This window comes from Schistocerca serialis, chromosome 8 (assembly GCF_023864345.2).
Source record: "Schistocerca serialis cubense isolate TAMUIC-IGC-003099 chromosome 8, iqSchSeri2.2, whole genome shotgun sequence".
Classification (NCBI taxonomy): Eukaryota; Metazoa; Arthropoda; class Insecta; order Orthoptera; family Acrididae; genus Schistocerca; species Schistocerca serialis.
This window is the reverse complement of record NC_064645.1, coordinates 77,776,378-77,791,208: the sequence shown is the minus strand read 5'-3', so window position 1 is coordinate 77,791,208 and position 14,831 is coordinate 77,776,378. Positions and strand designations below refer to the sequence as shown.

Here is a 14,831-nt window from a genome sequence, read left to right as displayed (position 1 = left end):
TTCCAGGCGCAGACTTCTTAAATTTTGTACTATTGTCATTGCAGCTATTCGCCGGAAAGAGAATGGTTGGGCTGATGAAGAACATCCACTAGTGTTTCTCTTTCTTGGCTCCTCTGGAATTGGCAAAACTGAATTAGCCAAGCAGCTTGCAACATACCTGCATCGTGGGAAACCAGGAGGGTTTATTCGTCTAGATATGTCAGAGTATCAAGAAAAACATGAGGTTTGTACTTGCCCGAACATTTTGAAATCAAGCTTGTGCTTTTAGAAACTCATTTTATCATACTGTTGATTTTTACTTTTGGTTCTATAAAGTATACGTATGCAGAACTAAAATAGTTTTTAACTGATTGTTATCCATAGGGAAGAAGTATCAGAGAAAGATTAACCTACAAAATAAATAGCACATTACACCTGTTTTTTAACTGTATTATAAACTATAAATCTGATTTGAACAATGGGAAATCCAGTATGGAGTGGAACAATATTGTGAAAAGAAAAGTGGCTACTCACGATATAGGAGAGTTGCTGAGTCTCAGATAGGCACAACAAAAAGACTGTCATAAATAATAGCTTTCGGCCAGTAAGGCCTTCATCAGAATTAGACGCCAGACACACACCTACACACTCATGCAAACGCAACTCACAAGCTCATGACTGCAGTCTCAGGCAACCGAGGCTACACTGTGAGCAGCAGCACCGGTGCATGATGGGATTGGCTACTTGGCATGGGTAAGGAGGAGGCTGGGGTTGGGAGGGGGTGGCATAGTAGGGTAGACATGGCAGACAGACGTGCTGTTGGGGAGCGCGGAGGGACGAGTTGGAAAAAAGAGGGTAGGGCAGCTATGTGCAGTCAGGAGGTTAGATGGAGGGAATGGAGAGGTGTGGAGGGGAAGGGGAGGATAGCGGAAAAGGAGAGAAGTAAAAAGACTCTGTGTGATGGAGGAATGAGGGCTGCATAGTGCTGGAATGGGAACAGAGAAGAGGCTGGATGGGAGAGGACAACGACTAACGAAGGTTGAGGCCAGGAGGGTTATGGGAACATAGGATATATTGCAGGGAAAGTTCCCACCTGCGTAGTTCAGAAAAGCTCATGTTGGTGGGAAGGATCCATATGGCACAGGCTGCGAAGCTGTCATTGAAATGAAGGATGTCATGTTTGGCAGTGTGCTCAGCAACAGGATGGTCCTCTTGTTTTGTGGCCACTATTTGTCGATGGTTGTTCATGCAAACAGACAGGTTGTTGGTTGTCATGCCCACATAGAATGCAGCACAGTGGTTGCATCTTAGCTTGTAGATCACATGACTGGTTTCACAGGTAGCCCTGCCTTTGATGGGATAGGTGATGTTTGTGACCAGGCCAGAGTAGGTGATGGTGGTGGTGGTGGTGGTGGTGGTGGTGGTGGGACAACAGGTCTTGGATCTAGATCTATTACAGGGGTATGAGCCATGAGGTAAGGGGTTGGGAGCAGGGGTTGTGTAGGGATGGACGAGTATATTGTGTAGGTTTGGTGGACAGTGGATTACCACTGTGGGAGGGGTATGGCAAGTCTCCCCTGACCTGCCATTCTGGGTGACTTTCCCAAAATCTACCCATTTTCCTAGACCTCTCCAGCCCTTTTCCTTCACCCTTCTTCCTTCCCATTCAACTTTTATGCCTGAAGAAGGAGCCGCTGGCTCCAAAAGCGTGCCAGTCACAACAGTCTTTTATTTGTGTTCTGCTGCCGCTGGTTGGTAGATTTTGTATCTACCCAATTAAATAATTTCATCAGTAATTGATTGTTTTAGGTATCATTTTCTGATCATCTTGATCCTCACTTGATGTCAATCGCCTCAGCATCCACCCAGATGGGCTCTCAGCAGAGCTGATTAGGATGCCTTTACGTCTGCCATTGCCCTTAGCACCCCACCACATGAAGGTATAAGTGGGGCTGTTCAGAGAGCAACTACAGCCATTCTATCAGCAGCTGACTTAGCAATCTGCTATTTGTCAGGACTTTCCCATCAGGAGATGGTATCTTGGTGGTCCCCCGAAATCACTGTGGCCATTACAGATCGCAGACAGGTGCTAAAATGCCATAAGTGACATATGTCGATGGAGCAACTCATTGTCTTTTAAATGGCTCTGTGCCTTGGTCTGCCACCTCATAAAATGTCAAGAACTAAAATACTGAGAACAGTATGTTGCTACTGTTGGATGGTGTAGCCTTCTGTCCCGGGTTTGAGCAAATGTTCATTGCCTCTGTGGACACCAGTCCCTCGCAGGTGTACCTGGTATCTGTCTGAATGGTGTTGTCTACACTGACCCAGGCCCGGTCACCGAACATTTTGCTCTGCATTATGTTCGAGCCACTGAGCCTCCGTGTTTTATTGGTGAGAAACTGTAGTTGTCCTGGTACTGAAACTGGGTAAACCCCCCACCCCCCACCACCACCACCTCTCTCCTTGAGATGGACAGCTATCACCCAATTAGTCTCATTGGTGTTCTCTGCAAGCTGCTCAATGGTGTGGTGAGCTGGCAGCCTTTTCGATACACTGATTCCATGAACACGTTGCTGATTTACCAGCACATCCTGTAATTGTTTGATAAACTAATCCCAGGAACTGATCACTCTGCCCCATTAGAACTCATGACTATGCTCCCTTCACCTTCACTTTGGGCTAATGTCTCTTTTTCACTTCCCCTCTAGGACAGTTCATCACTAACTGAGTTAGCATTGAAATGTACTGGCTTGATAGGGTTACCCTGAAGCTACCTTCAGTAAACAATCAATGACAGTCTTAAAAATACTGCATGTTCACCAATTAATAAAACTGGAAATATGCTAACCCTCCTGTATTGCGTACCTATTTCACTCCTTACTATCTTTTCAAAAAAATTTGTGAAAGTGACCTGTGATGGAATAGAGACTCATTAATCTGAGCAGGACTTGACTGCCTCTCAGTTTGGCTTTCATAAAGACTTATCCACAGAGAAAGCAATGAAAGACCTCACAAACAAGTCCTGGCAGAACTAAGCAAGAAAAATTACCCTGTTGATTTATACTATGACCTTGCCAAGTCTTTGACCATTTGGATCACAAAATTGTACTTGAGAGACTAAAGTGTTACGACATTAATGGCGTCCGTTTTACAAGGATGGAATCTTACCTCTATAGCAGAAACCAAAGGTCACACTCACAAACTGTGTTACACACATGGACTCATCTCAAAATAGAGGAATGTAACATGTAGAGACCCACAAGGTTTAGTAATGGGTCCGCTGTTGGTCTTATCTGATGTAAAGTTCACTTATCCCCCTCCCTGCATGTCCGAGAATTAGAATAGGCCTGAGGTATTCCTGCCTGTCGTACGAGGCGACTACAAGAAGTTTCACGTGTTTCAGCCTTTATGTGATGGTCCTCTGTAGGGTTTGACCTCCATTCTTCAAAATTTTCCTGGAGACTGAGCCAATACCTTACAAGGTGCATCATATCCATCGTGCATTGAGATCTTTAGCCCATGTTCTCATTGTCGCATTGCAGTCCTGCCCATTCTCCATCTCTTAAGCGAGAACTCCTTCCTGCGTGCGTTTTCCATCATGCACTATGCATGTGTCGACGATGGTCATGGACTTCTTTGCACCTGATATCCAGCACAGTAGCCAGTCCGTTGTGGTGGGGCCGCCATGTACCCTGTTCATTGTAGCCCCCTGACCACACAGGGGTCGCTCTGCTGATGCCTGTGCTGTTAACTCCCCACGTATGCCAAGGGGTAGATGCCCATCCCCCTGGAGCATCGGGACTCCCGGCAATGGCCTTCCTGCCAGTGACCTTTGCTGCGGCTGGGTGGCGCCCGTGGGGAGGGCCCCTGGTCGGAGTGGGTGACATCAGGGCGGATGACACATGACGAAGCGTAGTCCATCTCTTGCTGGTGGTGAAACACCAGCAGTCTCTAAGCGATCACGAGCTCAATTCAACGCACAGAAGTGTGACCCCAAATCGTTCCCCTCCATGGCCACACCATGGGAGGAACATCAGGCCAAGGATGGCAGCGGATCTTATGCGCGCTGTTATCTTGTATGTTCAAGAGCTGATGGGGAATTATTCATGACAATGAAGCCTCACTTTTTTGTTGAGCATTTAGAGGACAAGTTCGGGGAGGTGGAGACCTTGCTCAAAATGAGATCTGGGTCAGTCTTGATCAAAACAGCATCCTCTGCCCAGTCACGGGAGTTACTCGCTTGTGACCATCTGGGGGATGTGTCTGTAATCATCACGCCTGATAAGAGCTTAAAAATGGTCCAGGGTATCATATTTCACAGAGACCGTCTTTAGCAGTCCGACGATGAGCTGCACGCCAATTTAGAGCAGCAAGGTGTACATTTCATCTGGTGTGTCCACCGGGGTCCGAAGGATAATCAGATTGCCACCGATGCCTTCATCTTGGCCTTTGAGTGTGATACATTGCTCGAGAAGGTCAAGGTGATGGTCTACCATTGTGATGTAAAGCCCTACATCCCTCCCCCCGGTGCGGTGCTGGAAGTTCGGCCATACATCTTCCCACTGTACTTCCAGCATCACATGCCGAGATTGTGGACACTAATCACATCCCAATACTCCATGTGCCCCACCTCCCATCTTAGTCAACTGCGGAGACCTCCATTTTGCTGGCTGCAGGATTCTCCAGAAAGAAAGGAAAATCATGGAGTACAAGACCCTGGACAGACTGACCTACACTGATGCTAAGAGAAAATTTGAACGCCTGCATCCTGTGCGTAAGACATCTTATGCCGCTGCTACAACAGTTCTGGCACCATCATCTCTGCCAACCCATGTCACTTCTCAGAGCCACAAGACTACACCTGCCCCCCTGATGGTGGGGGGGGGGGGGGGGGCATTTCCCTCCCTGTTGCTGCTGCATCACCTACTTCGGGAGCAAACACCCCCCTCCCCCCTCCCCCAACCATCGGGGGCTTCTCTTGCTAGGAAGGGGTCCCTTGGGTTGCTCCCTTCCCAGGTTTCTTCTAGTGGTACAGACGACACCTGCCAGTGGCTGAAGAGCCCAAAAGCAGCTGGTCGTAGGGCTTCAGCTCATCCTCAGTCCCGGAGACTGAGCCAGTGAAGTCCTCCCAGCCCGGGAAACCCAAGGAGCAGCAAGATAAATCCAAAAAGAAAACCCCCATTACAAAGGAAATTGTGGTGGCACCCACACCACCGCTACCTACTAGCTCTGCGGCTGAGGATGGGGTAGCGTTTTTGACGTCCGCAGAGGACCTAGATCTCGCCAGACCCTCAGACACAATGTATATAGACTGCTCAGGCAATAAATCAGTGGCAGCAGGTGACTCTGAGGCATAAACTGCCTCATTGAATGTTCCATGCCTTCCCAGTCTCACGATGTCATCCTCCAGTGGAATTATGGCAGTTTTTTCCATCGCCTGTCTGAGCTACGGCAACTGTTTAGCTTTACACCTGCTATCTGCATTGCCCTCCAGGAAACCTGGTTCCCAGCAACGCAGACCCCTGCCCTCCGCAGCTATAAGGGATATTACAGGAACCGTAGTGACTATAATCGAGTGTCAGGTGGAGTTTGCTTTTATGTCCTAAACTCGGTCTGTAGTGAACATGTGCCCCTTCAAACCCCTCTTGAAGATGTGGCTGTCAGAATATGGACGACTCAGGAAATAACTGTGTGAAATGTATATGTTCCTCCAGATGGTGTAGTACCCCTGAATGTCTTAGCCGCACTGATTGATCAACTCCCTAAACCTTTCCTACTTCTGGGAAATATTAATGCCCATAACCCCTTGTGGGGTGGTACCATGCTTACTGGCTGAAGCAGAGATGCCGAAGCTTTACTGTCGCAATTTGACCTCTGCCTCTTAAATACTGGGGCTGCCACACATTTCAGTGTGGCACATGGTAGTTACTCGTCCATTGATTTATCAATTTGCAGCCCAGGAGAGCACATGGCGACCTGTGTTTTAGTGACCATTTCCCCATCTTCCTGTCACTGCCTTGGCATCTGGCCCATGGACGCCTGCCCAAATGGGCTTTAAACAATGCGGACTGGGGAACTTTTACCTTTCACCTCTGCTGTGACTGCTGAATTCCCCCCCCCCCCCCCCCCCCCCCCGCCCCCTCCCCCCAGTGTAAAATCGATGTTATGGTTGAGCGGGTGACTGGCACAATTGCTTCTGTGGCAGAAAATGCGATCCCTCGCTCTTCAGGGTGCCCAAGGCATAAGGCAGTCCCTTGGTGGTCGTCAGAAGTTGCTGAAGCAATTAAGGAGCGTCGGTGAGCTCTACAGCGGCATAAGCAGCACCCTTCCCTGGAGCAACTCATAGCCTTTAAACGGCTCTGTGCCCATGTTCACTCCCTTATCAAACAATGGAAGAAGAAGTGTTGCGAGAGATGAGTCTCCACCATTGGGTGCCACACGGCACCTTCTCAAGTCTGGGCAAAGATCAGACGTCTTTTCAGGTACCATGCCCCAACAGCTGTCCCCGGTGTTACCATAAATGGCGAGTTATGTACAGACGTAAACGCAATTGCCGAGCAATTTGCTGAGCACTTTGCTCGAGCCTCTGTGTTGGAGAATTACCTCCCAGCCTTTTGCACACTCAAATGGAGGCTGGAAGGGAACGTCCTCTCATTCACTACACGCTGCAGTGAATCCTATAATGCCCCATTTACAGAGTGGGAGCTCCTCAGTGCTCTTGCACATTGCCCCGACACAGCTCCTGGGCCTCATCGCATCCACAGCAGATGACTAAACATCTCTCATCTGACTACAAGCAACATCTTCTCGTCATCTTCAACTGGCTCTGGTGTGATGGCATCTTTCCATCGCAATGGCGGGAGAGCAGCATCATTCCGGTGCTCAAACCCAGTAAAAACCCGCTTGATGTGGATAGCTATCGGCCCATCAGCCTCACCAACATTCTTTGTAAGCTGCTGGAACGTATGGTATGTCGGCAGTTGGGTTGGGTCCTGGAGTCACGTGGCTTGCTGGCTCCATGTCAGGGCGGCTTCCACCACGGTCGCTCTACCACTGATAATCTTGTGTCGATCAAGTTTGCCTTCCAAACAGCCTTTTCCAGGTGGCAACACCTGATTGCAGTCTTTTTTGACTTACATAAAGCATACAACACGACTTGGCGACATCATATCCTTGCCACATTGTATGAGTGGGGTCTCCAGGGATCACTCCCGATTTTTATCCAAACCTTCCTGTCACTACGTACTTTCTGTGTCCAAGTTGGTGACTCCCAAAGTTCCATCTATATCCAGGAGAATGGAGTCCTGCAGGGCTATGTAATGAGTGTCTGTATTTTTAGTGGCCATTAACAGTCTAGCAGCAGCTGTCAGGCTCTCTCACCTTCCCTGTATGCATACAACTTCTGCATTTCATACTGCTGCTCCAGTACTGTTGTTGCTGAGCGGCGCCTCCAGGGAGCCATCCACAAGGTGCAGTCATGGGCTCTAGCCCACGGCTTCCAGTTTTCAACCGCAAAGTCGTGTGTCATGCACTTCTGTCGGCACCGTACCATTCATCCAGAACCCACACTTTATCTTAATGATGATCCACTCACTGTAGTGGAGACATATCAGTTCCTAGGACTGGTTTTCAATGCTAAATTGACTTGGGTCCCTCATCTTCGTCAGCTTAAGCAGAAGTGCTGGCAGCACCTCAATGCCCTCCATTGCGTAAGCAACACCAATTGGGGTGCAGGTCACTGTACGGTGCTGCAGCTCTACAGAGCCCTTGTCCAATCCTGAATTGACTATAGGAGTGTGGTTTATGGCTCGGTAGCACCTTCAGCATTGCATTTACTCGACCCTGTGCACAACTGTGGAGTTCGATTAGCAACAGGGGGTTTTAGGACGAGTCTGGTGATCAGCATACTGTTGGAGACTGGTGTCACTCCACTGCAATAAGACATGCACAACTGCTCGCCAGTTATGCAGCACACATTCAAAGTTCCCCTGAGCATCCGAATTACCGTCTCCTTTTCCCGCCCGCAGCAGTCCATCTCCCGCATCGGTGACCCAGATCGGGGCCAACAATTGCAGTTCGCATGCGGTCCCTTCTCTCCAAACGGGAATCCTTCCCTTTACCACCTCTACTTGTGGTCCATTCACGTACGCCTCCATGGTGTACGCCTTGGCTCCAGCTTTTTCTGGACCTTTTGCATGGCACTAAGGACTCCATTAACCCCGCTGCTCTCCGCTGTCACTTCCTCTCAATTCTTGGCATGTTCTGGGGCCCTGAAGTGGTTAAGTCGATGGCTCAATGGCTGATGGTCATGTAGGCTTCGCATATGTTCATGGAGGACATGTTGAGCATCACTCCTTGCCAGGTGGCTGCAGTGTTTTCACTGCAGAGCTGGCGGCCATATCTCGTGCTCTTGAGCACTTCCGCTTATGCCCTGGCGAGTTGTTTCTCCTGTGTACTGACTCATTGTGCAGCCTACAAGCTATCGACCGGTGCTACCCTGGTAGCATCCATTCAGGAGTCCATCTATGCCCTGGAACAATCCAGCTGTTCCATGGTGTTTGTGTGGACCCCAGGACATGTCGGAATCCCCGGCAACGAACTTGCCGACAGGCTGGCCAAACAGGCAATGTGGAAACCGCTTCTGGAAATAGGCCTTTCTGAAGCTGACCTGCATTCTGTCTTACACTGCAAGGTTTTCCGACTTTGGGAGACGGAATGGCATAACAGCACGCACAACAAACTGTCTGTCATTAAGGAAACTATGAATGTGTGGAAGTCTTCCACCCATGCCTCTTGTGGGGAATCAGTTGTCCTCTGCCGGCTCCACAGTTTCCATACGTGGCTAACGCTCGGTTACCTACTCCGTCGTGAGGACCCACCTCAGTGTTGCTGTGGCTCCCAAATGACAGTCACTCACCTCTTGCTGGACTGCCCACTTTCAACCACTCTGTGGCTGACTTTTAACTTTCCCAGTACCCTGCCTTCGGTGGAGGGCCACAATGCCTCCACAGCAGCTTTATTTTTACGTTTTATCCATGAGAGTGGGTTGTATACTTCTATGTTGGTCCCTTCTCATGCCTTTAAACCAAACAGTTGTGTAATTCGATAGAATTTTATAGTTTTCTAAAGCATGTTTGCCTTTCAGTTGGTTGTTGTGTAAAGTAGTAGGTTGGTGTGTAAGTTCATAGAGTTTTTCCTTGGCATGTTGGTATTCCAGTTTCTGTGGATTTATTTATCTATTGTCATTTACACAATCCCAGTACAAGGCACAAAAATAACGCCCACATAGACTTTGCCTCCTTCTTCAACATACCCATTGGATTTATCTGCTCTACATAAAGCAAGAGACAGGAAATCCAAATATTTCAGAAGTTACCTTATTAGCCATTCTTTTTACAAATTGAATATCCAGATTAAAGAATTGAAAAGTTTTGTTACTGCATCGCAAGCAGCAGTATTAAGTGTAAAGCTGTGTGCCAAGTGCCAATGTATTGTTAACAGAGCTCTGTACTTACAAATGAAGATAACTAATTTATATATCTAAAAACAAAGATGATGTAACTTACCAAATGAAAGCGTTGGCATGTTGATAGACACACAAACACACACACAGAATTCAAGCTTTTGCAACCAACGGTTGCTTCATCAGGAAAGAGGGAAGGAGAGGGAAAGACAAAAGGATGTGGGTTTTAAGGGAGATGGTAAGGAGTCATTCCAATCCCGGGAGCGGAAAGACTTATACCTTAGGGGGAGAAAAGGACAGGTATACACTCTCTCACGCGCGCTCGCGCACACACACACACACACACACACACACACACACACACACACACACACACACACACACATCCGTCCGCACATATACAGACACAAGCAGACATTTGTAAAGGCAAAGAGTTTGGGCACAGATGTCAGTTGAGGCAGAAGTACAGAGGCAAAGATGTTGTTGAAAGACAGGTGAGGTATGAGCGGCAGCAACTTGAGATTAGCGGAGGTTGAGGCCTGGTGGGTAACGAGAAGAGAGGGCAAACTGAAGGGCAAGTTCCCATCTCCGGAGTTCTGACAGGTTGGTGTTAGTGGGAAGTTTCCAGATAACCTGGACGGTGTAACACTGTGCCAAGATGTGCTGGCCGTGCACCAAGGCATGTTTAGCCACAAGGTGATCCTCATTACCAACAAACACTGTCTGCCTCTGTCCATTCATGCGAATGGACAGTTTGTTGCTGGTCATTCCCACATAGAAAGCTTCACAGTGTAGGCAGGTCAGTTGGTAAATCATGTGGATGCTTTCACATGTGGCTCTGCCTTTGATCGTGTACACCTTCCGGGTTACAGGACTGGAGTAGGTGGTGGTGGTGGTGGTGGTGGTGGTGGTGGTGGGAGGGTGCATGGGACAGGTTTTACACCGGGGGCAGTTACAAGGGTGTAGGAGCCAGAGGGTAGGGAAGGTGGTTTGGGGATTTCATAGGGATGAACCAAGAGGTTACGAAGGTTAGGTGGAAGGCGGAAAGACAGTCTTGGTGGAGTGGGGGGGATTTCATGAAGGATGGATGTCATTTCAGGGCACGATTTGAGGAAGTCGTATCCCTGCTGGAGAGCCACATTCAGAGTCTGATCCGGTCCCGGAAAGTATCCTGTCACAAGTGGGGCACTTTTGGGGTTCTTCTGTGGGAGGTTCTGGGTTTAAGGGGATTAGGAAGTAGCTCTGGTAATTTGCTTCTGTACCTGGTCGGGAGAGTAGTTGCGGGATGCGATAGCTGTTTTCAGGTTGTTAATGTAATAGTTCAGGGATTCCGGACTGGAGCAGATTCGTTTGTCACGAAGACCTAGGCTGTACGGAAGGGACCGTTTGATGTGGGATGGGTGGCAGTTGTCATAGTGGAGGTACTATTGTTTGTTGGTGGTCCACATCAAACCCACCAGCAGCACCAGTGCATGATGGGAGCGGCGACTGGGTAGGGTTAAGGAGGAGGCTGGGGGAGGGAGGGGGAGGGATAGTATGGTGGGAGTGGTGGACAGTGAAGTGTTGCAGTTTAAACGGAGGGCAGGAGAGAAGGTGCAGAGGGGGTAGGAGGTAAGTAGTGGAAAGGAGAGAAATAAAACAAAATTAAAAGAAATTAAAAGACTGGGTGTGGCGGTGAAATGATGGCTGTGTAGTGCTGGAATGGGAACAGTGTGGGGACTGGATGGGTCAGGACAGTGACTAACGAAAGTTGAGGCCAGGAGGGTTACGGGAATGTAGGATGTACTGCAGGGAAAGTTCCCACCCACACAATTCAGAAAAGCTCATGTTGGGGGAAAGGATCCATATCGCACAGGCTGTGAAGCAGTTATTGAGGTGAGGGATTTCATGTTTGGCAGCGTGTTCAGCAACAGGGTGGTCCACTTGTTTTTTGGCCACATTTTGTCGGTGGCCGTTCATGTGAACAGACAGCTAAGCCTTTGTGAAACAAGGTTTTTTCCCTCAAGAATATGAATTTGGCGTCCCCTTTTCCCAGTAGCATCTAGCTGCTTGCTGCAACTGCTTGCACAGCCAACAGCCACATTCCTGTAGCTAGAATCTACTACTCAAATGTGACTCAACTGCACATTTACTCGCTCGTGACTGCTAAAATGAACGTAATGTAAATTGTTTGGTGTAGTTCTGAGTGCATAATCTCGGAGCTAACTGAAGCCGAACTTGGGCAAATTGTTGGTGCTTGTATGGTGGGGGCTTCCATAACTAAGGTAGGTGGGATGTACATGTTTCTAGATGCAACATATCAGAGATTTATACCGGGAAGGTGGAAAAACATCATCCACTAAGTCATAAAGTGGATGAAAGTGTGTTTTTACTACTCATGACATGCAGTCATTTAAGAACATTGTGATCAAAAATAGCACGATGACAGCTGTAAAAGTCACCGCAGAAATGAATGTTGTACTTGCGAAAATGGTCAGTCCCACAACAACACAAAGGGAGCTCTATAAGCTGAGGATTGCATGGCGATCTGGAATTCTGAAACCATGAATCAGTGATGCAAGTGCCCGTGATAGGGCAATTCGTGCCAAGACCTTAAAACCTGGAATAAGGAGCAGTGGAAGAAAGTCATTTGGGTGGATGAGTCTTGTTTCACACTGTTTCCAACTGTGGCTGAGTTTACATCTGATTTACACTGTTCCAAGCTTATGAAGCAAACTGCTTACTGCGAACAGTGAAACAAGCTGGGGGGCTGGTTGATGATTGGGCAGCCGTATTAAGGTATTCCATGGGACCGTGGTTACTCCGCAAGATCAGATAACTTGGGGCTGGGGCTGGCTGTCAAACCAGCTGACTGGGAGCAGGAGAGGCACCACAGGACATTTCAATTACCACTGTCCTGAATATAGTTTGAAGGCATCCATTACAAAATATATACGTTTCAATGCCACAGAGCGAAATACAGTGACATGTGATAGAAGAATGCTGTATGACGAGGCGTGGCAATGCACTTTGGCACACTTAAGACCAAACAAAATGTCTTACATTTCCTCGGACACACATGTTTTATGTTTCAGTCTTTTTAGAAATATGTGTGCCAGAAGATGAACATATTTTTGGAAATTCGATTTTTTTTTAGTATTGACCCAGTTAGCAAATATCGTAGACCCGGAGCTGATGCACACAGCAGTCTGAGCTATGGTGGGTAGTCTCTACATGACCCGTGTTTACATTCAGTGATTTTGCTGTTTCTCCTTCGTTTACTCTCACGTCAAATGAAAATGTGGCCAGGATCTATCAAGTGAATTAAAATACACTCAAATAATTACGGAAGGCTAAAATATGTTATTACTTTCAGATTTTATTTTATTGCTACCTTTCTGACAGTTAAGCATTAATCACCTTGCAGAACAATGAAGTTATTTTTGTCTGTTTGTTAAATAAATTTGACTTTTACTAACCTTTTCCGCAGAGGCAGTCAACATATTTGAAACAAAATGTTTAATTCCACATTACTGGCTAGTTCCAACTGTTCGCTGCATTTCAGGTGCATGTTTTCATCTTCTAGCACATATGGCATTATGCCATAATAAAGGACCAAACATGATATAATACAGTACTGGTGCTCCAAGAAAATTTACATCCTGAAAACCACACTGAAAAGCTTAATATCAGGTCAAGGTCTACTTCATTGGGAATCTGGACATAGGAATGTGCACTTTTTAAGTATGCATTTTAAATGTGCACATTTTAGTATGGTTCACAAAATTCCGATGCTCTTGAAATATCCTCTGATGTCTTGTTTCTTTTATGACATAATGTGTGATCTTTCAATGTTTCACACGTATGTACATACGGGCTTCCTACATCATGGTAGCTGTGCAAGTGCAGTGTCACCTGTTATCTGCGCTCTCTGGCAACTGCTGAAACAAACCTATTTCTAACAGGTCGTGGGAAAATATTGCAAATGGTGGTTTGAAAAGCGTTAATTTCAAAGTAAGTATCCTTTTACGTAAGTTGAACTATGTGCGAGAATGTACCATGACTTTCTTAAATCACAAAGCGTTTGACTCTCATTTAAAAATCAACTCTTTGATGATGAACCATTTAGAGAAATTTTGAACCCTGAAGATCTGACATGTATGTCATTATTAAAAAATTTACTGGTACATATGTGTGATATATCTTAAAGTGTAACATGCACAAAAAAGATCAACGTTATATGCGAAAGCTTAGCTTCTCTTACAGCTTACGAACCTTAGAGACCAATATTATATGTGATATCTTTGCTTTTCTTGTAGCAACATTATGTATATTAATTTAAATTATTAACTTTCCCTGTTTGTGTGTTCGTGCTACTCAACAGTGATGTTGCTGTTGGCTGACTACATCACGTGTCCTGTGCTCTGAATATCCGCTGTCATCGGCTGGCGAGATCACGTGGCATGAACTATGACTGGCTTACAAAAGCGCGTCGCGATCTCGATTTCAATGATTTGGAAAGTAACATGCGGTGTTTGGTGGAATTACAATGTATAATTTCGTAATACAAAAATACGCAGCGTACATGTTGCTGCACATCAAAGATATTTCCAAAACGTGTCTTTTTGCCTGAGTTTCATTTTCTAAAGTGCCAGGAAATTCAACACCTGTGTATAAAACCACAACCATTCAAAGAATTGATAAGTTTTGCAGTTCCAAGGAAAAATATTCTGTCATTTAACATGGAAAAAGTGTGTTTTCACCTGGGAGAAAGTGTATTTTTAACCGGGGAAAAATCCGGGAATTTTTTTTCCTTGTGCACGTATACACCCTGCAACTGTCGCAATGATGATACGCGATGGTGTCATGCTTTATTACGCAACCGCTTTACAAGCATTACATCAGTACTGCATGTACCTGGTTGTTGCATAATGTACTCCAGGAAGACCTCGGCAGCTTCGGCACCAGCAGTGTGAGAAATCTTCATGCTCTCCTCCTCCTGTGTCCTGTTCTTCACCACTTTCATCGTTACTTTCTTGCATGCTTTTAATTATTTCTTCATCTGTTGTAGTTTGGTCCGTATCACAGTTTTCCTCATTCAGCCACTTAGTATCATCATCATCATCATCATCATCATCATCATCATCATCATCATCATCATCAATTTCTTTTCCTCCTTGAAGGTTGTGTAATGTGTCAGTGTACAAAGTAATTGATAATTTTGAATTGACTGGCTCATCGCTGTCACTCAGTACTGGATCCAACTTGGCATCAATGGATGGTCACAATTTTCTCCAGCTCTTCATTATAGTAGCACTCTCCAGTTTATCCCATGCTTCGGCTGCTTGGAATATGATACATATGTAAATTGCTTTCCATGCCTTCAGCATACTCTCAATAGTCATTT

The 14,831-nt window shown here is 46.6% G+C and overlaps 1 protein-coding gene across 1 annotated transcript in view; it reads left to right on the top strand.

Annotated features, from left to right (window-relative positions):
* LOC126416579 (caseinolytic peptidase B protein homolog) overlaps nucleotides 1-14,831 on the top strand; it is an 88,181-nt gene that overhangs the window by 58,093 nt on the left and 15,257 nt on the right. The window contains exon 6 of the mRNA XM_050084329.1: nucleotides 45-223. Coding sequence (XP_049940286.1) covers nucleotides 45-223 — 179 coding nt within the window. The remainder of the gene's footprint in view (nucleotides 1-44; nucleotides 224-14,831) is intronic.